Source organism: Uranotaenia lowii, chromosome 2 (genome assembly GCF_029784155.1).
Source record: "Uranotaenia lowii strain MFRU-FL chromosome 2, ASM2978415v1, whole genome shotgun sequence".
Classification (NCBI taxonomy): Eukaryota; Metazoa; Arthropoda; class Insecta; order Diptera; family Culicidae; genus Uranotaenia; species Uranotaenia lowii.
The window spans coordinates 372,817,336-372,842,450 of NC_073692.1; the positions used below are offsets into that span (position 1 = coordinate 372,817,336).

Below are 25,115 nucleotides of genomic sequence, written 5' to 3' on the forward strand. Positions count from 1 at the left end.
TAGAAAAAGGAAATAAATATGGCGGTAACGAATTGCTAGAAAAAATGTTCAAAGTGAGTTTCAAAATCCGCAACAAAAAACACCCAAATTCGAAAAAAAATCGAGGGAAACACAAAATTGGCACACTTGCTAATTTTGATTTTTTTTAATAAATTGACAAATCATGAAACGGAACGGAACCGAAAGAAAAATTTTGAATACAAAACTTTGGCGGAAACTCGAGGGAAGCTGTGTTTGGGCGTTGCGACAAAATGCGACTTAAATATATTTTTCTCTCTTTGAGGAGGAACAGAAAAAAAAACTGTTAGTTTTGGACATATTTGATGTGTGTAATTATTGTGTGTATTTTTATCAAAACAAAAACCTTATGTTTTAAAACTTTCCCTTGTTTGTTGGGGGATTAGTAACGTATCGATTGACCCGATTTCTAAAATAAGTATGAAGGTACAACGTTGCTGCATACAAACTTACAATAAGTTCTTCGAATTAGTCATAAATACATTTATTATGTCGGTTAGATGTAAAAATTGGAATAATAAACTTATTTTTAATTTTTTTTTCAATTTTTCCAGTATCAACTATGAAATAGATCCGAATTCAGAACATATAAACAATGTAACAAAATATACGAAAAATTCTTCTTAATCTCTCCATTATAAACCGTTTGAACTGTGTTTTTTTAAATATTTGACGAATAAATAAAGGTGTCTACTGAAGAAGTTAAATTTCTAAATTTGTGGAGCCCTCAACCAGATGAAGTTAAATGTCATGCAGGAATCACTAAGGCAACGGAGTCATGTCATGATTGGTGATGGGTGGATTGGGAAAATAAATCTACGAAAGACCATAGTAAGTAAATTGTACTTTAAACTACACCAAACTTCAAATATGCAAGATTTGTTAAAAACTTTTACTATGAAGAATTTTTGTGAGTGAGTGCTGATCGAGAGAAAAATTTATATTTTTTTAAAAAAGGTGCACCAAGGTCAAACTGCTATTTCATTCTTGAAAAATGTAAAGGCAAGGTTCGGAATTGTTTACTGAATATGAATTCTTAATTCTGAATCATAATTCTGAATCTGAATTTTCCGATCCGAACATTAAATTTAGATATTCGAATTCCCGATTTGAACTTGAATTCTGAATCTGAATCCCAAAACTGGATTCTGAATCTGAATACTGAATTCTGAATCTAAATTCTGAATCAGAATTCTGGATCTGAATTCTGAATCTGAATTCTGAATCTGAATTCTGAATCTGAATTCTGAATCTGAATTCTGAATCTGAATTCTGAATCTGAATTCTGAATCTGAATTCTGAATCTGAATTCTGAATCTGAATTCTGAATCTGAATTCGGAATCTGAAATCTGAAATCTGAATTCTGAATCTGAAATTTGAATCTGAAATTTGAATCTGAAATCTGAAATCTGAATCTGAAATCTGAATCTGAAATCTGAATCTGAAATCTGAATCTGAAATCTGAATCTGAAATCTGAAATCTGAAATCTGAATCTGAATTCTGAATCTGAATTCTGAATCTGAATTCTGAATCTGAATTCTGAATCTGAATTCTGAATCTGAATTCTGAATCTGAATTCTGAATCTGAATTCTGAATCTGAATTCTGAATCTGAATTCTGAATCTGAATTCTGAATCTGAATTCTGAATCTGAATTCTGAATCTGAATTCTGAATGCTGAATCTGAATTCTGAATCTGAATTCTGAATCTGAATTCTGAATCTGAATTCTGAATCTGAATTCTGAATCTGAATTCTGAATCTGAATTCTGAATCTGAATTCTGAATCTGAATTCTGAATCTGAATTCTGAATCTGAATTCTGAATCTGAATTCTGAATCTGAATTCTGAATCTGAATTCTGAATCTGAATTCTGAATCTGAATTCTGAATCTGAATTCTGAATCTGAATTCTGAATCTGAATTCTGAATCTGAATTCTGAATCTGAATTCTGAATCTGAATTCTGAATCTGAATTCTGAATCTGAATTCTGAATCTGAATTCTGAATCTGAATTCTGAATCTGAATTCTGAATCTGAATTCTGAATCTGAATTCTGAATCTGAATTCTGAATCTGAATTCTGAATCTAAATTCTGAATCTGAATTCTGAATCTAAATTCTGAATCTGAATTCATAATTCTGAATCTGAATTCTGAATCGGGAATTCTGAATCGGGAATTCTGAATCGAGAATTCTGAATCTGAATTCTAAATCTGAATTCTGAATCTGAATTCTGAATCTGAATTCTGAATCTGAATTCTGAATCTGAATTCTGAATCTGAATTCTGAATCTGAATTCTGATCTGAATTCTGAATCTGAATTCTGAATCTGAATTCTGAATCTGAATTCTGAATCTGAATTCTTGAATCTGAATTCTGAATCGGGAATTCTGAATCGGGAATTCTGAATCGGGAATTCTGAATCGGGAATTCTGAATCGGGAATTCTGAATCTGAATTCTGAATCTGAATTTACTTAATCGGGAATTCTGAAACTGAATTCTGAATCTGAATCGGGAATTCTGAATCTGAATTCTGAATCGGGAATTCTGAATCGGGAATTCTGAATCGGGAATTCTGAATCGGGAATTGTGAATCGGGAATTCTGAATCGGGAATTCTGAATCGGGAATTCCGAATCGGGAATCCTGAATCGGGAATTCTTAATCGGGAATTATGAATCGGGAATTCCAAATCGGGAATTCTGAATCGAGAATTCTGAATCGAGAATTCTGAATCGGGAATTCTGAATCAGGAATTCTGAATCGGGAATTCTGAACCGGGAATTCTGAATCGGGAATTCTGAATCGAGAATTATGAATCGGGAATTCTGAATCTGGAATTCTGAATCGGGAATTCTGAATCGAGAATTCTGAATCGGGAATTCTGAATCGGGAATTCTGAATCGGGAATTCTGAATCGGGAATTGTGAATCTGAATTCTGAATCTGAATTCTGAATCTGAATTCTGAATCTGAATTCTGTATCTGAATTCTGAATCTGAATTCTGAATCGGGAATTCTGAATCAGGAATTCTGAATCGGGAATTCTGAATCGGGAATTCTGAATCGGGAATTCTGAATCGGAAATTCTGAATCGGAAATTTTGAATCGGGAATTCTGAATCGGGAATTCTGAATCGGGAATTCTGAATCTGAATTCTGAATCTGAATTCTGTATGTGAATTATGAATCTGAATTCTGAATCGGGAATTCTGAATCAGGAATTCTGAATCGGGAATTCCGAATCGGGAATTCCGAATCGGGAATTCTGAATCGGGAATTCTGAATCGGGAATTCCGAATCGGGAATTCTGAATCGGGAATTCGGAATCGGGAATTCTGAATCGGGAATTCTGAATCGGAAATTCTGAATCGGGAATTCTGAATCGGGAATTCTGAATCGGAAATTCTGAATCGGGAATTCTGAATCGGGAATTCGGAGTCGGGAATTCTGAATCGGGAATTCGGAATCTGAATTCTGAATCGGGAATTCTGAATCGAGAATTCTGAATCGGGAATTCTGAATCGGAATTCTGAATCGGGAATTCTGAATCGGGAATTCTGAATCGGGAATTATGAATCGGGAATTCTGAATCGGGAATTCTGAATCGGAAATTCTGAATCGGGAATCCTGAATCGGGAATTCGGAATCGGGAATTCTGAATCGGGAATTCGGAATCGGGAATTCGGAATCGGGAATTCTGAATCGGGAATTCTGAATCGGGAATTCTGAGTGAAAAAGGGGAATTGAGAATTCCGAATCGGAAGTTCGGAATCGGTAATTCTGATCGGGATTTCTTAGTCGGAATTTCGGAATCGGAAATTCTGAAGTGGAAATTTAAACTGAAGGTCGGGACTTTTGAATAAGGAACTTGGTTTTTAATTTCGAGTATTTCGAATTCAAAATTACGAAAAAAAAATTGAGTATACCTTGGTGAAAAATTTCGGTTTTACTTTCATGGACAATTTTCTAAAAATTTGTGGGCAACCAACTATTTTACGTGAAGTTTATAAGAAAAAAGAACTCTAAAACTAAATTTGATCGAGCACTAGTTTTGTTTTCCTTCTAGCTAAGTAGTTGGTGAATGGATTGTTGGAATGTACTTTGCTACTTAGGAAATAAACTATTAGGTATCATTGCTCTTGCACTTTCAAGGGGAATTTGAGATCGAACTGGTGATTATTGGAACCATAAAAACCTGTATTTTTCAACCCTCGGCGAGGACGAAATTGCTAGCGTTACGTAGGTCACCGATATCCGGGGGCTCGATTTTCGATGAGATCTGTGTTTTTTTTCGTGAGCGAATCCGATGACATTTTTTTTGGTTTTTGGAAAGAAGAAATGATTATTGATCTATTTTTTCTGTCTCGTTTGAAAGGGGGAATAAATACGGGGTTTACTGACGAAGTTTTTTTCGGTGGGAAATTTATTTCTTCGAGTGAAAAACTCACATGTTTGTGGAATAAGTGCTTAGTTTGACTGTAAATAATCTTCTACTTGTTATTTGTGTTAAAAATCTGTCCAGATGTTAAATAAGACATGTCCTGTCGAAGTTAAACAAGCGCAAGAGTACAACTGATCGAACTTAGAAAAATAGTTAACATGAATTAAAATCTAAATAAAAAAAAAGTTACAAAAAGTATTACAACTTATGATAAAACTAAGGTTTTTAGTAAACAAACATAAATAGAAGCACACAACATTACACACACAGAATCAATCATTTTTTTTAAATTTTCTATTTATTCAATTTGTCAACATTTCGAAAAAAAAACATAAAACAACCTTTGTCGAAATCAAACGGCTCAAGCTGGCAGCGAAAACACACTGGCCGAAATCAAAGAGAAACTGCACTTCAACACACTCCGAGAAAAAAAATTGAGGAAAAAACCAAACAATCGAAAAGAAAAACTTACTAAAAAAATCATTAGCAACAACAACAAGTATAGCAACTTCAACAAGAAACAACAACAGAATAAACGTCAAACGTTTAACAATAATAGTAACACTAACAGGAAGGAAAACAACAACAAATTAATCAACAAACACAGTACAACAAGGAAGTCGAAATTGAGTAAAGGGGGGAAGAGGAGAAGTTTGAGTTTTGTTTTTTTTTAGTTTTTTTTTTGGGAAAGGGGAAGTCTAGCTCTAAACGGGGAAATCATCGATTCTAATCGAAAGACGTCTGATCTAGTTTTGAAAAAAAAAGGAGTACAAAAAAGTACAATACAACTAAGGTTGGAAAATTGTTAAAACAAAAGGACACTTTTCTAGCCTACAAAAGGAACAACTAATTTAAACCGAAAAAGAAGAAACAAAACAACTTCCTACGAAATGAACTTTCTGATAAAAAATGTAACAAACTTGTATCCGAATAACAGTTGTTTAGACCAAATCTGATTGGGAAAATCTTCGTTTGAGCGTCTCTATTTCGAACTGATCTAAGTTTTTTCTGGGGAAAGTTTCCTTTGGAGATTTTTAATGGGGGGCAAATCGAAGAGTCCTGCCTTTCCAATATTTTCTGATGGTTAATCATCAATCGAAGGAAAACACAAATATTTGTATGTGGAAATGGGATGGTACAGTTAAGGTGGTGGATTGGGGATTTTTCACAGTGAACAAAATTTAGCAAATAAATAGTGGTTTTTTTGTTTTCGATTTTCTGGAGTAGGAGAGAGGGAACATGAGCTTAGGTACAGAAACACAATTATAGTTGTGTATAGTTAGATGGATTGGATACTTACGAAGATCGCGATTCCTTGATGGGATGCGGTGCCGTCAGGTCCTGGTTTCGATTTTTGATCCTAATGGGCGAGGTACAAGAAGGCATGCGTAAATAAATTTGAAAAAATATGGAAAAATAGCTTAATGCTTAATGACCTTAATTAAAATCTGTATGAAAAAATAATTCACTCATCGAGATAAATTTAAATTTTGTGAATATCTGTAATGTGTGTGAACTTTCAGGTTTACAACGATGGAATTCGTTATCGAAACGGAAAAAAACCGTTACAAAATATATGAAACGCTCGAATTTCCAGTAAAGTTTTAAGAATTTGTTACTCCATTGGTTCAATTTTCCTTTAGTTGGGGTAATATTTTTTCAGGGGCGTATCCCTTGTACTGGCAATCTAACTTTCTTTTCTTTTTTTTATCATTTTAATCTTTTTTTCATAAAGTGAAATTTAAAACTTAGATATCAGGGCATTGAATTTGTTACATTTGGTACATATCTGTTGATTTTCTTTGACAAATTTTCTCATACAAAATTGAAATTTGTGGTGATAAATCAGGGTGGAAATTGATTGCTTTAATATTTGTTTGGCTTTGAAAATAGCTAAAAAAAAGTTATGGGAAATTTAAAAATTTATGAATTTTGAATGTTCTTGCATCATAGAAGTTTCAATCGTTATATACAATAAAAGATGAAGTCAGATTGAATTTCTATTTTTTTATATACATTTTTGAGAACTAGAAAGTTATTATCTAGTCTTGATCTCAATATTAATTTGAAATTAATATTGAAATCAATACTGATAGATTAAGAATACATTATCTATAAGAAGTTATGTCGTGATACGGAATACTATGAAAATTAAAATAACAAAATATCTGTTCGATTTTAAAATAATAACTGATAAACAAAATTCTGACTCAGAGGAATTGAATCACTTTCACAAATTCCCTGAATAAATAAAACATACAAAAAAAAACTTTCACAAATTTCCCTCATCCTCAATTTTCCATCACATCAAAATAAGCAATAAAATAATGAACTCTAAAATCAATAATTTGGATTTAGTGGATTCAGTATAATTCAAAAAGTGTTCAGTTAAATTCAAAAAATTCTTCATCAGACTTCCAGTTTATGTACTATAAAACTTAAGAAAAAAAAAACAACAGCTAAATCGGTATCGATTTTTGAATACGGTGAATGCGCCAACATCACTGTTTCGAGAAAAACGCGTTCAAAATTTGACAGCTTCGTAAGCTCCCAACAAAAACATTATTTTGTTTTATAAACTTCTGGAAAACCAAATATCATTCAGATAACTTTGTACCATCAAAATGTAGATCTCCAAACGTACTTTTTGACCCAGCTGATAACTCCATTTGTCTACATTTGGCGCATTCGCTCTTTTCAAAATTCACTACTGAAATCTAAAGAATAAAAAAAGATATTTAATATGATTTTATAATATCAAATTTCAGAATTAAAATTTATGGATGAAACATACCCGTTTTTTTGGCATTTTATCAGTCAATCTTTTCCTGCTAGTCATGTTTCCAATTTCACGAATATACGCCAATCCAAATCGTAAAATGGGAAACAAGAATTCAAATTGTGAATTCAGAAACCAAATTGAAGAATCAAAACCAATTTGATCTCAGAAATTGGAATAACAATGATATGAAGATCTTTGTTTCGGATTTAATATTCAGCATACCCACTTAAAAATCGTATATAGTATCAGCCGGTTTTAATTCAGTTTTAGATACATAGCTATCTGAATCGAAAACTTATCTGAAATGATTGGTTCACAAACAAATAGATGAGAATTATTCAAACTTTGTTGCGTAAACCTTAAGCTGATAGGAAGAAGCTCTCTTTCGATTTTGGCACCACGCCCGAATACTCTGGGTTACCAAAATCGAACGGTTTCTTTTTCGAAACTTTTTTCTCAACTTGGTATAAAAAATGCATGATTGTTGTTATTGACAGTGGTTACATTTTTCGTGAGTTTTTACCAATTCTTAGTGATTTTTTAAGTATTTTAGGTTTTTAATTTAAACACATTTAGTCTTTTTTGTTCATAACGATATTAATTATTATCACATTTGTAAACTTTGTCATTTTGAACTACCCAAATAACTTTAAAGTAACCTTTTGCAATTTTTGTTTATTTTTGTATTTGCTTTTCAATTTTATAAAATTAATCTTAGGTAATGTCGTTATATTTAACCAACATCAAAGCCTACACAACTTTATGTCGGAGTTCCATGCCGAATCGAGAGGTCCATTTAATTGCAAAGATTGTTCAAGATTTTTCAAAACAACAGGGTTAATTGATTTCATTTGCAAAATGATATAACGAAAGAATTCATTGAAGAGCTCATTAGTTAGAAATTATTTAAATATAAGAAAATTAACTTTTTATCAATGTGTTCTCGTATGGAATTTTAAGGATTCATAGTTTGAAGTTGCATGTGGTAAGACTTCGAAACAGGAATGAATGATAAAGAAAATTAAATAAGTTCAAAGTTCTTAAAACTATTCCTTTTTTCTAATTTTCCAAAATACCTCTGATTTGTTTCAATGAGCTCAAAGGGGAGAGGGGATGCAAGTCTATAGACCATTCCCCTTCCTTTCCCTCTTAACGTTTGTTTACCAGGTAAGTACATAATTATTTATTGACTCATTTTTAAATTTGCAAAAGCAACACCTCACCCTCTTCAGCACCACCTCGAATAGTGTGTCTGATGAAAGTACCAAATTGCTCTTGAAAATATTTGATTATTTTCCTACGGCTCTACCACAACAATTACATAAACAAATGTATTTTAACTTATGGTAATTTCAAGGGTATACTAGAAATAAATAAAAATAAAATCACTAGAAAGTGAATGAGGGAGCAATCCCATATTCTTTGGGTGGGAGAGGACGTAGAGTTTCCACGGCTAGGCAGCCTTCCCAGCCACACGTGTGAGGTAAGGTTGCCAGAATTTTTCATTACGTATCCGGACTTCCGGAACGGACAAATCCGAGCAATCTATATATATAAAAATGAATTTCTGTCTGTCTGTCTGTCTGTCTGTCTGTCTGTTCCCTATAGACTCGGAAACTACAGAACCGATTTGCGTGAAACTTGGCAGGTGGGGGTATTGGAGGCAGGGGAAGGTTCCTATTGTGGTTTGAGACCCCTCCCTCTCTCATGAAGGGGGGGAGGGGCCTCCCAAACAAAAGACAATTTTTTGCATAACTCGAGAACCCATCAAGCAAATGGTATCATATTTGGCATGGGGTGGTATTTGGGAACGAGGAATATTTCTATGAATATTTGGTACCCCTCCCTCCTTTCAGTGGCGTGATAGGAAGGGGGGGGCTACCTTACAATTTTTCATATAACTCGAGAACTAATCAAGATATTGGATCCAAATTTGACATGGGAAGGTATTTGGATATGAAAAATATTTCAATGATTATTTCAGACCCCTCCTCCTTTTTTGTAGAAATGGGGAGGGGGCCTCTTTAATATTTTTTTACATAACTCAAAAACTAATAAAGCAAATGGAACCAAATTTGGCATGGGAGGGTATTTGGATACGAAAAATATTTCTATGATTATTTGAGACCCATCTCTCTTTCCAGTAGGGAGAAATAAAGGGCCTCTTTTATAATTTTTTACACAACTCAAAAACTAATTAAGCAAACGGAACCAAATTTGGCATGGACGGGTATTTGGGAACGTGACATGTTCTAATGATTGTTTGAGAACCCTTCTTTCTTCCAGTGGGGAGAAAGGAAAGAGGGAGGGGAGTTTCATAGAATTTTTACATCATAACTCAAAAACTACAACAGCAAATGGAACCAAATTTGGCATGGAACGATATTTGGGTACGAGAAATGCTTCTATGAATATTTGGTATCCCTCTTTTCTTCAAAGAGGTGGATGAAAAGGGGGAGACCTTTGTCTCCCTTACAATTTTCAGTATAACTGGAGAGTTGATCGAGCAAATTGAACCATATTTGGCATATAAGGGAACTTGGATTCGAGAAATGTTTCTATCATAAATTGAAACCCCACCTTTTTTTCAGCGGAAAGATATTAAGAGGGAAAGGGGAGCTTCCATATATTTTTTTTTTTTGCATAAGAGAATTTATCGAGCAAATGAAATCAAATTTTGCATCAAAAGGTATTTCAGTACGAAAAATACTTTTTCTATGTGAAACTATTCCTTTCTTGCAGTAGGATGACAGAATTGGGAATGTAGGAAGGGAAGAGGAGGCTTACATTTAACTATTTTTTTAACAAAATCCGAGAAATGGACAAAACTATACATGGAAATCATTTTTGTATGATTCTATGATTATCTGACACACCATCCTCCTTTCAGTGAATAGGTACATAGGAGGAGGGAGGTAAGCCAGTGTGTTAGCAAAAGTTCTCAATTTATGCTGACGAAGCCAACAAATGGAAACAATAATGGCATGGAAAGGTACTTGGTTACGAGATATCTTTCTACGATTGTTATAGATCCTTACGCTTTACAGTGTAGATAGGGGAAGAAAGGAGGAGGGTCCATATAAATTTTTTTGTAATGCTTAAAAACTTATCAACCAATGGAACTATATTTGATATAAGAGGATTTTTGGGAACGAAAAAAAAAGGTATGATTATTAAAAATCACGACCTCCGTTCAGCAGGGGGTGAAGGTAAGGACAGGGGAGGGGCTCTCTTATCAGTTTTTCAGCATAAATCAAGAACATATCAAGAAAAAACAACCATATTTTATAAGTTAGATTGTTTGCGTACGAATAATTTGAGATCGTCCAGACAGCTTCAAATTATCAGATCTTTAACACACATTTATAGAGCAAGATTTAGAATATTCGTTTAACTTATCTTTGTGTTGCAATTCGAAACTTCAGCTGCAGCTCTCATTTTATAGCGGTTGCTTATAAATTATGTTATAATTTGGTTTAAAGTAATGCCAATAAAACAATAGAAATTTGAATAATTTTTGAAAATATCATTTGATTTTGAAAGGTGTAGCAAAGCACACCGGGTCAGCTAGTATTATATAAAAAACCTGGCAAATTCTGGGCATTTGATTTCAAAATTGACGACCAAAACCCGGGCAATATCCGAGAGATAAAATCCAAGAGCTTTGAAACGTTTTGCGATTTGAGTGTAGATAACACCTTTTTCAGTACCGTAAAACGGGGTAACATTGATCACCGGGGTAGCTTTGATCAACATGAAATTGTGCCAAATAATCATCAATAACTAAGTCTATAGTTAGAATTTTTGAAAACTGTTTTCTACGTTTGAAAGCCTATTAATTGAGTATCAAATAGACAAAATTTGGTTTGTATTTGAAATTTGTTTTCTGCTAGTAAAAATGTTATTTCAAAATCTTAAAATATCTATTTTTTTCAAGGCTCACAAACAAACAGCTCTCCTGATGATACCAAAATGCATTTAGAAGTAAACGAGTTGTTGAATGTGAAAGAACAACTTGTTTTCTTTGTATTTGTGTAGTTGTAGTGCTATTTTCATAGGCATTTAGTGATAAACTTTTTATATTTAAAAATAGAGGACGTTTTCCAAGAGTAAGCCCGTTTTGAAAACATGGCTATGAATCCTATCAAATGGTTAACTTTGAAGAAAAAATGAAAATGGTAGTAGTGGGTGATTCTAGAAGAATGTGTGAAGGTAAAATTTCATTTGTATTTTGAAGATAAAACTATTTAGCAATTGTTATAACTTTTGCCCCTAAATGTATGCAGCATCAGTGTTCTTTTTTCGATTATAAATGTTTTTAAAAGAAAACGTTAAAAACTAGGTCAAATTGATGAACAAGCATTGAAAATTTTATTATTATGGTTTTTTGTATTCTTTATGATCAAGAGAACTCGATAAAACCGTCAAAATAGAGACTGATCAATGTCACCCCAAAGCATCAAATACTGAACAGAGACTAAATCGATTTTTAAATCAAATTTAAAGAAGTCTAATGAATTTCTGCAACCATGTTTTACATTCATAGGAGCCCAGTACTGGTTTTAAAAATATTAAACCTGCCACATTCCCCTTAACAGAAAAAATAATCGAAAAATATTAAAAAAAGTGATCAATCTTACCCCGGATTACGGTACACCCATTGTGCAGAATTTTCTTTCTAGTTTCAAGATCAACACCAACCATAGCGAAGATGAAAAAACTGATCCGAACAAATTGATTGCACACTACTTTTTAAGCATGTAAACAAACTTTTTACACAGAAAAAAGTTCATCCATTTTTAAGTAAACTAGTTTACAAAGTTGTTAATGACGTTTCGATACAGTTCTTGGGCCCCATAGATTCAGTCCAGATGTAGATCGAAGAAGTCCTCGGCTCTCCAGAGTTCTCGACGCCATGGCCATGGACCACTGTGCATGGGTGAGATGAAGCGAGTTTGTTCCTCCAATGGATCTGTTGATCCGGTAGAACCCGGGCGAGGATGTGCAAATATGAGTCCCATAAGTCTATGATGGTAGCAGAAACGAAGGGACAGGTACCAGGCTTCCTTAGCAAGAAAGTGACCATCCGGGTCGAAAATCTAAATGAGGTCATGGTATTAGATTCAATCTGGTCTGATCGCTGGTGCCATATGATAAATATGATAGTGCTAAATCGACCTCGATATGGGCTACAAGGAGGCTCGTACACAAGATATAGTGTCATCGCATGGAGAAGGCTTCAGAATAGACATGGGTAACGGGATCTTCTTTTGAAGCTGCTTTGGTCCGTCAAGGAGGTTCATGGCGAGGTTTTGCGGCTACGGTCATTTCCTGGGATTTCAACGAGAAAACAGGTTTGAACATCCAGAGGACAAAATCTTCTAGAGCTCTGACCTGAAGTACCTCTGGTTGGAAATAAACCTGGCTGATGTAGACACTCAACGAACCTTCAACCGAGAGGGACGTAAATCAATCCAAAAATTTGCATTCCTTAATCCTTGGCAGGTAGAAATGTGAAAACAAGCGAAGGTTCTGGAAGAAGGATTACAAAGTGTTTGAAGTGGGGGTGTATAACCAAAGAGCTGAAGCCAGAAGAAGCGACATGCGACGTCGTCATATCACTTCACCTGAAGAAATCTCTGGGTCCAGAGGGAGTTTAAGTTGAAGGCCTTCAGTCAAAACCGTGGAAGCCATCAAGAGACTCATTTTTTTATTAGTTGATCACCCAGGCGGTAAATCCATTTTACGGATTGCATTCCAAGGCACGGCGAGCCACCGCCTCCCCCCAGTTTGCTACTCTGGGTCCATGGGTGCAATTGCACGACTCATGATACTATGTACCCCTACGCCATAAAGTCCATCATGGGCCTCTGGCCATAATTCCCATCCGGACCTGCAACGAAGGCTATACCCGAGATGGGAGACCATACTCGCGTAATGCGCTCCACGACAAATACTCATTTATACGTGCTACACCAGCAATCGTCATCCACTCTTTGTCACGATTCACGACTCACGGGTTGGCAGTCCGTTCGCCGCTACTCGTGACTCGAGTCCCACATACGGCCTCTTGTCACAATTCGAGATGTCTTGACCTGTCTCTCCTCGTGACTCGAGACTCGAACCCTTCTCACGCTCATCCTCTTGACACAATTCAAAGCGACTCTACCCACCTCTCCTCGTCTCTTGAGGGTCCTCACAAATCGTCTCTTGACCTAATTCGAGACGAGAACAACTCGCCTCTCCTCGGGTCTGGAGATATCCACACATCCTACTATTTCTCCGTCTCGACTCTACGAGACTCAACCTGAGGCCCATCTACTGGGCGCCACATGTTACGGCACAAGACCCCTCTGTCTGTCGTGAGTCGATCGTATCCGCGAATCGGCGCCAGGAACCTCCCCAAAAGGCAGATCGATCAAAACCCGCTCAAACATTTGATCGTCCCGCATATCGGGGTCGCGACTACCCGATACACGTTCCGACCCCTCCCTCTTGCAACTGAGCACTGGTACCAAGGTGCCCAGTCGCTCCACGTTTTTGCCACACTTGGCACACAGCCCGTCGGTAGCTGACTGTACCAAGTGTGACGTGTAGTTCTCTTGGCCGTACATCTACAGGTGACAAGTCTGTAGGCACGTTTCCACTCCGCACCTCGGGGAGGTGGAACTACGTCACAGAGACTCATGGGCTGATATGACAGATGAGGTACTACAGGAGATGATTTAGTTAGAGGCTGATCACTTAGGGTGACGGCGGACTTTCCAATAAAAAACAGTTTGGTGGAAAGATCCCCTTACGGCACGGCGTACAATATCATAAGGTGATATATTCCCGAGAATGTCGTCATTACTATCCATCTAGTGATCTTCGGTGTAGGAAGCATTATCTTACGCGCGCAAAGTTTTTTCCCTTGCACGCTATTCGAAGATTGTATTGACGTCACTTGTTTACATTCAAACTTATTTACTCGTGAGAGTAGTCTACTTTGTCTATTCATATCGTGCCCGTACGGTTGACGTCATTCACTCTGTGATTGAGACAGCAGACAGAAACAGACTGATCAAAACGAGAGGTGTCCGCTTCTACGTGGTTGTCACTCTGGACAAGAAGAATCGAGATCGGTTAAACAGCAGTCACCATATTATCGCCAGCTACTGGTTGTCTCAGCGGATGTTCCACAAGGGTCTATAGTTATCCCAATACTGCCTACTGCCTACCATCAAAAATTTACTCTAGCAAGCCACACAGACGAAAGGATCGGTTACCTGATAATGCAGGAAGCCTCTGATTCTCTCGGGCTTTTTTTTTTCTTTTTTCTTTATTTGGTTATGACCGAAGAAGTTTATAAAAACTGTTGACGGTTCCTATACAGTGTTACAGCTCCAGGGTTGTGTGTACTTATGTAATATATACTTAAATTTAAAACACTTCCGTTGCTGCCGTTAGGGAAACAGTGAGGATAGGAAGGAAGGGATGGAGATTAAGGATGGATTTTGGAAAGGGTGCTTAAAAATTTCCCACACCAGGTTGCACACGGTTACGAAGACCAACTTGCTAATTCAGACAATTAGGGACCTCTAAAGCGCTATCCAATTCTTCTATTATCTCTTGGTCTGTCGAATATTTCATTGCCAATCAGAGATAGACTGACTACAACTTTGGGGGACTTCCGAGCGGAGTGCGCCTTTACCAAGTTAAGATCACAGAAACTTCGTAGTGGGTTCCATGGAAGTTTCGCATACGTGAAGAGATAACTGCACCTCCGGAAAATACTCGAGGTGTTTCGTTTTCTATTGTTGAAGATGTGGAGATAACATACGACCTTCTCCAAAAGGGACATCGAATGAAAAGAAGTACCTCTGTGATTTTTTATGTGAAGAGCATTTGCCCGAGAATGGCCTTCTATTCGAGGCTTCGTAGGTTTGTAGCACGCTGATCAACGAAACAATAACTATATGTAAACTATTCATTGCAAAAATATACCAAAATAAACAGATATTCAAACGGTGACATTTTTATGACATGTAAAGTAGCAATAGACTGATTCAATCATTCATTTTTTATTTACTCAATTTTTTTTGGTTCAAAACTGATCCATGATTTTTTGCAGAATTTTTAAGTAACGTTTACATGAGTAATTTCGAAGTTTTAGGTTTGTATGTAATAATTGAATATTTTGTACTGAATAATCGACATCATTTTTGTTTCTGTGCTAATTTATGAATTCTTTAAAGGAAATTTTCTACAGAAAAACTTTGTCGAAGACTGTAACTTCGTGTCTTACTAGACAAAAAAGTTATGATTATAATTTTAATGGAATGTGCGGCGGAATTAAAACTAGAGAGAATTTTTATTTATAGAAATTTGAAAGAAAGGTGGATAGACAGGCATTAGTGCGCCAATAGGAGAAAGCTTGACAGGTGTTGAAATTTTAGGCTAGAGGGCATGTTGATAAAAAGCTCCCATGAATTTCTCCCGCCTTTGCTCTACACTAGCTAACTATACATGAGAAACTCAGAAAGAGAATTCCCATGTATAGCGAGCCCAGTGGTTTGAGAGCGTGTTTTTACGCACACTTCAAACGAGCTCGTTTGAAGTGTGCGTAAAAACACGCTCTCAAACCACTTGGCTCGCTATACATGGGAATTCTCTTTCTGAGTTTCTCATGTATCTATAGTTAGCTAGTGTAGAGCAAAGGCGGGAGCAATTCATGGGAGCTTTTTATCAACATGCCCTCTATCCTAAAATTTCAACACCTGTCAAGCTTTCTCCTATTGGCGCACTAATGCCTGTCTATCCACCTTTCTTTCAAATTTCTATAAATAAAAATTCTCTCTAGTTTTAATTCCGCCGCACATACCATTAAAATTATAATCATACAAATTACGGCGATTAAAAGTCATATAACAAACAAAAAAGTTATTGGGTGTTGAATATAAGGAATGTCTTTTGGCATTGAAAAACAATAAATTCAGTCGACATCACTGGTTCCTAGCAAAGTACTGCATGGCTACATTTCATGCAATACTTCGCGAGGCACCAGCAGTGATGTCAATTGAAGTTATTGTTTTTCGATGCCAAAATGCATATCACTTTTTTGCATAATAAGATACGAAGTTACGGTCTTCGACGAAGTTGTGCAGCGGAAAATTTCCCTAAGAGAATTTATAAATTGGCACAATTTCCATCGCCAGGCTCGGATCCACAGAAGAAAAATTATGATGATTTTGGAAAATTTTGTGAGGTATACTGCCCCTACTTTCATAACAGTCCCATATGCAAAATCGAGCAAGCGAGAAAATCAGCTTTTTCTGTTTTGGAATATATCTTCGAATTGTGACCACAACCTTTAGCATAAACGAAAACCGTTTGATGTAATGTGTTCTAGGTTGTCATAATAAATCGTAGGATCTGTAATTTTTAAAATTGGGGCATTGGTAAGGTCGGAAGCACCGGTTTACTTGTTATGGGACTGTTATGCGAGCATATTCGAGACCTTTTTGGAATCTACTCGCATAACAGTCCCATACAGAAAGTGTTTTGCTCAGCAAGCTACATTCAAAGACTTCGATTAAGTCATTTCTGAACTTTTAAATGCTGTTATCAAACAAAAAAACATACTTTTAAGAAAATTCCACATTGTACGATGAATCTTTTTTTGGTTTTTGATTGTATCTGATAGATCTTTGCTAAGAAAAATATTCCTTCCTTCTTATTGGGCTGCTTTCGAAAATTAGTGTGCATAGTTTGACATCAAGTGAGTTGAATCTTTTTGAAATGATTCAAAGCAATAAACCAATGATTATTTCACCGAAAGAAACATCGGAAAGTAACTAAATCCGTGGTATTTCACATATGGGACTGTTATGCGGGTATATTACATATGGGACAGCCACGAGTTGCTATTTTTTTCAAAATTTCTAGAACAAACTTTCTTTTTTTATTGTTTTATATTGAAGTCCTATGTTAAAAAAGACGAAGTGTCAGGTTAGATAAAAAATGACGAAAATGCATATGGGACTGTTATGCGAATAGGGGCAGTATAGTGCCCTATGTGGTCAAGCTTCTATTCAAAAATTCTCCTCGCTCTTTTCTACACCTTAGCAACTTTCTTCTATAATCTATCCGTCTATCATTTCAAATCTATAACACTCACCCATAAAGCCGCTAAAAAATGTCCAAAAACAAATACACGGTGATTTCTCCCCTTCAAAGTTTTGTTGATTTTAATGAACAAAATATTCAATTTTACCATACAAATCAAAAAGTTCAAATTTACTCATGTAAAGGTAACTTAAAAATTTTGCAATAAATCATGGATGAGTTTTGAACCAAAACGAAGCATTTAATACCCCTGGGTTTGAGCAATTAAAAAATGACCTCAAATCTTCTCAAGCTAATGTAGCAAGTTGTCGCAGAATGTAATTCACTAGGCAATAAAACATTTAAAAATTGTCAAAAAGGTTACCTATGCATCTACAAAACATTCCAACTATTTGTCGGAAATCTTCAACCCGTTTTACAAGGGTCACCTTCAAGTTCAATGGTCGACACATTCAGACTTCGACTACGGTTTCTTGAGTGTCCGGAAAAGCACAAACTGCCTCGGTTCAGCTGCAAGAACGTATCGATCTGGCTACAGTAGTGCGAAATCTTGAGACACTCTGTATTTGCCAATCTATCCAAAAAATGTTCCGTGAATACTTACTATACTGTTGATTTTTCAGGTATGGATGAGATTAATATTTAAAATAAAATGAATACTTACACTCGAACCACAACATCGGGAAGCAATGCCGTAATCGGGATCAGGAACAATCCCAACCAAAACATCGGCGATGAGAAGATCATATCGTCCATACCGGTGAACACCGCACCGACCGGTAGGGCTGGCCAAATATTGCTGAAAAAAAATGTGTCTTAGTTAAGTGTTTTATAAGAAAAATCTCCACATTTCTCACCTATAAATGTAAATGAACATAAACCACAGCACCATTGAGCCCCAGATGGAGCAATGCGTCAACCACGTCCAAGAGTTGGTCACCAAACCAGCCTTCAGACAGACCGTTACAACTACATACTGGAAAAAAAAAGTTGAAAAGGTAAGTCGGTTAGTATTTTATAGCTATTCAATCCAGAGATTCTTTTCGGAATACTCACAGTATAAACTATATTGCCTAACACTAGATAGCCGCCATCCCGTCCGTTCCCCCAGATGACGTCGCCCTGGTAGGAAAACATTGGCAGCCAGTATAAGAAGATGGAGTGGACCAGCGCGTTGAAGATCCAGTACCAGAATACTTTAACGTTAAACAGTTGGGCACTTTGGGATGGTTCGTAAAGCCTTGGTTCTCTGTTTGAAAAATTAGAAAAAAAAGTCAAATTAGCTCGATGGAAATGGGTAGGTGAAGCTTAAACTTACTTCAGCATTTGTTCCGCAGATGTAACCTTGTCGAAAAGTCCCATCGCGAAAGGTGGTAACGCCGTGAAAAACACGTTGTATAAACCGATTGTCCATCGTTCGAACAGAATTTGACCAGACCTGAAAATGAGATAATAATAAATTTAATCTTATTTATCTTCGAAAATTGTAGAATTAAACTTACCATCCGGAGTAAATGGCAAACCACAACTCTATCACATATAGGCAGATATTCTTGTAGAAGCTGTACAGGATCAGCTTGCACATCCGGCTGTAATTCCAGGCCCCGTGGACCAACAACAGCTTCCGCAGGTAACTGAACTGTAATTTGAAAGAAATTAAGAGATTGATAACCTACTGAAAAAAAAAACAACTGAAATCTTACTTGTGCTATCGAGTAGTCGGAGGCGCAGGCCGCCTGCAGACCTTCGACGCCGGAAATTCCGACCCCAACGTGCGCTTTCTGGATCATGGCCACATCGTTGGCTCCGTCTCCGATGGCCAGCGTTACCGATTTTGTATTGGTGGTGACGAGTTCTACCACATCGGCTTTCTGGATCGGTGATACCCGACAGCAGATGACCACCTTGCAGGATATGCAAAGGTCCAGGAAGTCGGTCCGAAGATCACAGCTCAGGGCGTACTTGAGGGTTTTCCCATCGACGATGAGAGCTACGTTGTTCTCCTTCCGCAGCTGATCGCCAAACTCGGCGATGTGCCTCTGGATGCAGTTCCGGGTGTTCTGGGGATGGAATATAATTAATTTCTCATATTTTTTTTTCAAATTAGAAATTGAAAACTAACTATATTTTATGAGCAAAAGTATCTCAAGTTGAAAATGTTCGAAACCAATTCAGAATGACTGCTTAGAAAAAGGCTAGATATAGTTCGTTCTTTCACTTTTACCCTTTAAGATTAATTCGGATTGACACATATTTTTATATGGTTTTTGGCCACCGCACGCATCGGAAAGTGGAGTTATGACCGTTTTACCCTCAATTTCCCAACATTTTTAATACTGTTCAGAAAAAGCTTGTTTGGACTGGAAAATTTTGGAGCAAATGAGACTTTTTTCCGAAAAATCACCGAGTCATGGCTCGAGCTATGGCTGTTTTTACCCACTATTCCTCTACATTTTAAAATTTATTCAGAAAAAAAACAAGTTCTGACTTGAGATTTTTTAACCAAATGACACTTTGTTTTTTTGTTTCGATAATAGTCGTTTTACCATTTTTATGGCATTCGCGACTTTATCAACGGTGCAGTTTTCGGATCGTTATTGAAAAACTTATCCGGTACAACAGTGTTCGATGTTTGCTCTTGTGCTCAAACTCGCGGACATCGGCTCAGGAGACAACAGACTCGCCAACTGAGCTATATCACAAGCCCAAATGAGACTTATATTGTGTGGTTTTTACGAGAAATCAAACGAAGGCTATTTCAGCCACCGCACGCATCGTTAACTGGAGTTATGGCTGTTTTACCACTGACCATACTGACTGGACACTCGATTTCGTTTTCTGGATAATTTTTCCAACAGTACGCAATATCAATTCCAGAGTGCGCATCGATCGATTTGAAGAAATGCTATCCCAGTTAGGAAATGCCACCAAACTTTAGCGAACCTACAAAATCTGACAAAATAAATTACGACAGAAAATGGTTGAATTTTTGTTCTAAGTGTCATGTCAGTGTGATCAGTGGTTTTACCCTCAATTTCCCAAAAATTTTCAATTAATTCAGAAAAAAAGCTGGTTCGCACAGAAAAACTTTGGAACAAATGTATTCTGTACGGTGTGATTATTTTCGAAGAATCGAATGAAGGCTATTTGAGCCATCGCACGCATTGAAATAAGGAGTTATGGTGGTTTTGCCTTCAATTACCCATCAATTTTCAAATATTTGAAAAAAAAATTCATGTTCGGACTTAAAATTTAAAACAGAATTTGACTTATCTTGCGTGTTTTTGTTCGAGGAATCGAATGGAGACTGAGCCATCGCACACTTCGCAAAATGGAGTAATGGCCGTTTTACCCTCCATTCCTCTACATGTTTTAAATTTTTAAGCCATAACTCCATTTTACGAAGCGTGCGGTGGCTCAAACAGTCCTCATTCAATTCCTCGGGAAAAATCACACCAGATAGTATTCATTTGTTCTAAAATTTTCCTGTGTGAACAAGCTTTTTTTCTGAATTAATCGAAAAACGTTGGGAAATTGAGGGTAAAACAGCCATAACTCCAGTTTACGATGCGTGCGGTGGCTTAATTAGCCTTCGTTTGATTTCTCCAAAAATAAAACACACAAGATAAGTTTCATTCGGTTAAAAATGTAGGGGAATAGTTGGTAAAAAAAGCCATAGCTCCATTTTCCAAAGCGTGCGGTTGCTCAAACAGCCTTAATTCGAGTCCTCAGAAAAAAATCACATAACATAAGTCCTCCTTGATTTAAAATGATCAAGCTTGAACAATAACATGCTTTTCTGCAATATGTAAAAAAAAGGGGAATTAAGGTTAAAACAGCCGTAACTCCATTTTCCAATACGTGCGGTGGCTCGAATAGCCTCCATATGATTTCTCGAAAATATCACACTAGAAGTTCTCATTTGATTCAAAATTGTTAAGTCCGAACATGTTTATTTCTGAATTGATTGAAAAATGAAGGGGAATTGAGAGTGAAAACTGCCATAATTCCATTTTACAATGCATGCGGTGGCTTAAACAGCCTTTATTCGATTTCTTGGGAAAAAACCCGCATAAGATAAGTTTCATTTGATTCAAAATTTTCAAGTCCCAACATGTTTTCTCTTAACTATTTAAAGAATGTACGAGAATTTAGGGTTAAAAAGTCATAACTCCATTTGCCGATGCGTGCAGTTGCTAAAACAGCCTTTATTCGAATTCGCGAATAAAATCACACAAGATAGATCTCATTTGGTTCAAAAATTTCAAGTCCGAACTTACTTTTTTCATAATTAATTGAAAATATGATAAATATAGGGAAATTGGGGGAAATATCAGCAATAACTTCATTTTTGGAAGCGTGCGGTAAACAGCCTTCATTTGATTCCCCGAAAAAAAAAACACAAGATAGGTCTATTTTTCTTTATAATGTTTTAGACCAAATCATTGTTTTTTTCTGGATGGTTTACAAAATATAAGGCGATTAGGGGTTAAAAGGCGCTGGTTTTTGTGATATGGCGTTAGAAAATTTTAAAATTGATCAGTTTTAAGTGAAAATCGATCTTTGATAACTGTTAACTAATAAACGCACCTAAAAACTTGAAACAGATTTAGAATATTTCAATCAATCAAGGATTCAGATCTTTCTTAGATATTTTAGTTTCAGAAATACAACGCATTATAAAATTAAATTCGTCAATTTTAAGCAATTTGAATAGATAAGATTATAAATATTTCTAACATCATTCAAAAAAGTCTTTGATATTGAAGATTTTAACTCATTTAACCACGTTGAAGACTGCAACAATTTGACGAATGCTTATTTAAAATTTCTTCAAAATTACCGTGTTTTGCAGGTTATGGAAAAAATGGACAAACAGAAAACTTCAATAACTTTTTTCGCTTTCTAATTTGGACGCGGATTACGGTTTTTGGAAGAGTCGATTGTTGAATAAAAACCATTATTTTCAAAATCTTTCAATGTGCTCTTGTTTTTCTAAAAAAAATATTTAATGATTTATTACCTACTTTTTTTTTAAATTCGATGGGTTGCAAAATGGGATCTAACTCCTGATTTTTTTTTAATAATTTAAATAATTTCATTAATATTACTGAGGTCAGGAAACCAAAAGTGATACATCGCAGTCTAAGATTAATTTTACTTAAGAGCTTATTATTTCCCGACTGAGGTTAAGGTTGTCATGCTGCCAGATTGTCCGGTTTTCTGCGGGTTTGCCCGTATATTTGATACAAAATTTGGGAAAAGTGCTGTCCGGCCCGTTTGCCGAATTTCATTCAAAAAGTCCGGATGTTGCCCGGCCCAGAAAAAAAACAAATCCTGTTGTAATTTTTTTTTTGTCATGCGTCTTAAACGAAAATTTTTGAGCAAGTTTTATAAAAATAATCATGAAAGGTTTTTTAGAATACGATTTAAAATCTTGATGACTTTTGAAGTAAACATTTTATTTAATTTTCTGTTTTGATTTTTGTTGAGTAATTCCTAGAATTTGACCAGATTTGTCCAGATAGTGCCCGGATTTTGGATCGACAAATTTGGAATCAACTGTCCGAATTTTGCCAGGTTTTTAGATAAAAAAGGCCCAGATTTGCCCTGCCCGGAGACGTGCTTGAAAAACTCTGTCAACCTTATCATTGGTTCTACTTTCGTAATTTTGATTATTTTTGTCATTTATGTCAATTGTTGTTTTCATGTCAGCCTTTCAATTCTTGTTATCTGTAATTTTTTTTTTAACTTGTGTCACTTTTTTCGTGAAATTCTTGTCGAATTTGTCGTTTTGATGACTAATAACTTTTATCATTTGGCATATTTGTTATTTTTAACAGTTGTATAGGGCGCTGGTATTTTCAACATCTTTCAGTTATGTTTTTTTTTCATCAAAATTATTTTTGGGTTTCAGTCATTATTAAAATTTAGCAATTTCCTATTTATTTTGTCATTTTATACGGATTAGATTTTTATTTGTTTTTTTGTGTGTAATTTCCTTAATTGAGACATGGATCATTTTTGCCATTTGTGCCAAGTTGTGTCATTTTTGCAACTTTTTGACACTTTTGTCGTTTTTTTTTTAAATTTTTCTCATTTTCAAATTCTAAGTATTTTTGTCATTTTTGTTATTTCAGTAATTTTTGTAATTTTTATAATATTTGTCATTTCAATAATTTTTGTCATTCTTATTAGTTTTGTTTTTGGTCACTTTTGTTTTCTGTCATTTTTGACTTTTTAGTTTTATTTGTCATTTTTGCCAATTTTGTCATTTTCTCAGTTTTGTCAATTTTGTCATTTTTTTATTTTGTCGTTTTGTCATTTTGACTTTTAGATATTTTGTCATTTTGCCGTTTTGTTATCTTTTTGTCATTGTTGTTATTTTTTAATTTCACATATTTATATTTCTTTTTCGGTTATTTGTTTTCGGATTTTTGCCATTTTTATATAATTCCTCATTTTTTGTTATTTTTGTAGTTTTTTCTATTGTTTAACATCCTTCTGATCATATCCAGCGTTTCCTTATTGCAAAACGCTCAAATCCGTAGGTTTGACGAAAAACAAACAACCTAGGCAACCAAAAGTCTCATATTGTCTTGAACAAAGGCTTTGACGGTTACATATTGGCTGACAAAAATTGCCCAGTTACCTTGAGTAAACCATATGCATGCTTTAATGAACTAGAAAGTTGCAAAAGTGATTTATATGTTCGTTGTAAGGGAATTAAGTTACAAAAAGGGCACAAAAGTACTTAAAACGGGATTCACGAAGTCAGAGTTTGGAATCCGGCACACACAGAGGTAAAACACAAGAAAAGCGACCAAAACTTTTTTCTGCCGGAACTATGCGTTTGAGACCTATAGTGTCTTCGGGACAAACAACTAACATGACAAGGGCTATAAAATGAACTTTTTGAAAAATCGATTAAACCACATAGCAGTAAGGTAAATTTTTTTTCATATCTCTTTCAGAGCTATAAAGTCTGAGAAAAGTTTTCAGTGTGTATCAATTCTAGCGACTTTATCAGAGAAATCATTATCGTGTCGACAACCATTTCAAAGTTATGACAATTTTTACAAAAATATCATTCATTTTCAGTATTATAATCATAATTTTTTGCAAGTGATTTTTGATAAAAATTATGTTTTAGAGCATGAATGGCCAACATTTTCAGGTGACGGGACAAATTTTAGAAATGTGATTTGTCTGCGGGCCGAAAAATTCTGGTCAGAAAGTTTTTTTCTTTTTTCTTTCACACTTTTAAGTATGTTATAAACATATTTAATTAAGTAAAGTTAAGAAAAAGGATTTAAAAGTTATAAAAGTATTGCGCAGTTTGAAAGCAATGGATGGTATTTCTATTACTTTATTTCAATAGAAGATGTAAAACGACTTTAATCGAAACAAAAAAATATTTCTAGGGTTGCTAGCGATTTTTCCTTTTGAAATTCCCAATTTTTTTCACGGTTTTCTCGGTTAAAAATTATTATTTTCCTAGTTTTTATTACATTAGTTTTGAATATGAAAACATGGTTCATCGAAAATTCTAACAGTTTTGAGAAAACGAGAACCGCATCCTATTTTGAATTTTTTTTAGAATTTCAGACTTCTTTCGAGTGACATCACAGTGAAAATTTTTGCTTCTGAAAATTGTATTGTACTAAATGTAAATAGCTGAAAATACATCACGTGACCATGTATCACGTGGAGAAAAGACTTCTTCCAACAATCGTTATGGCTTTGCGTTATATAAAAACTACAT

At 35.4% G+C, this 25,115-nt stretch overlaps 1 protein-coding gene across 17 annotated transcripts in view; it reads right to left on the reverse strand.

The window, feature by feature from the left end:
* The window catches only part of LOC129749354 (probable phospholipid-transporting ATPase IA), a 267,863-nt gene that overhangs the window by 52,090 nt on the left and 190,658 nt on the right, over positions 1-25,115 (reverse strand). For 10 of the 17 annotated variants that reach the window (XM_055744302.1, XM_055744304.1, XM_055744313.1 and 7 more), the window contains 8 exons: positions 19,054-19,410; positions 18,853-18,989; positions 18,669-18,788; positions 18,407-18,599; positions 18,208-18,326; positions 18,015-18,149; positions 5,762-5,821; positions 4,216-4,299 (listed from right to left, as the gene is read on the reverse strand). In XM_055744302.1, the coding sequence (XP_055600277.1) occupies positions 4,216-4,299; positions 5,762-5,821; positions 18,015-18,149; positions 18,208-18,326; positions 18,407-18,599; positions 18,669-18,788; positions 18,853-18,989; positions 19,054-19,410 (1,205 nt within the window). The remainder of the gene's footprint in view (positions 1-4,215; positions 4,300-5,761; positions 5,822-18,014; positions 18,150-18,207; positions 18,327-18,406; positions 18,600-18,668; positions 18,789-18,852; positions 18,990-19,053; positions 19,411-25,115) is intronic. The other 7 variants (XR_008738026.1, XM_055744303.1, XM_055744306.1 and 4 more) reach the window with 1 other exon arrangement.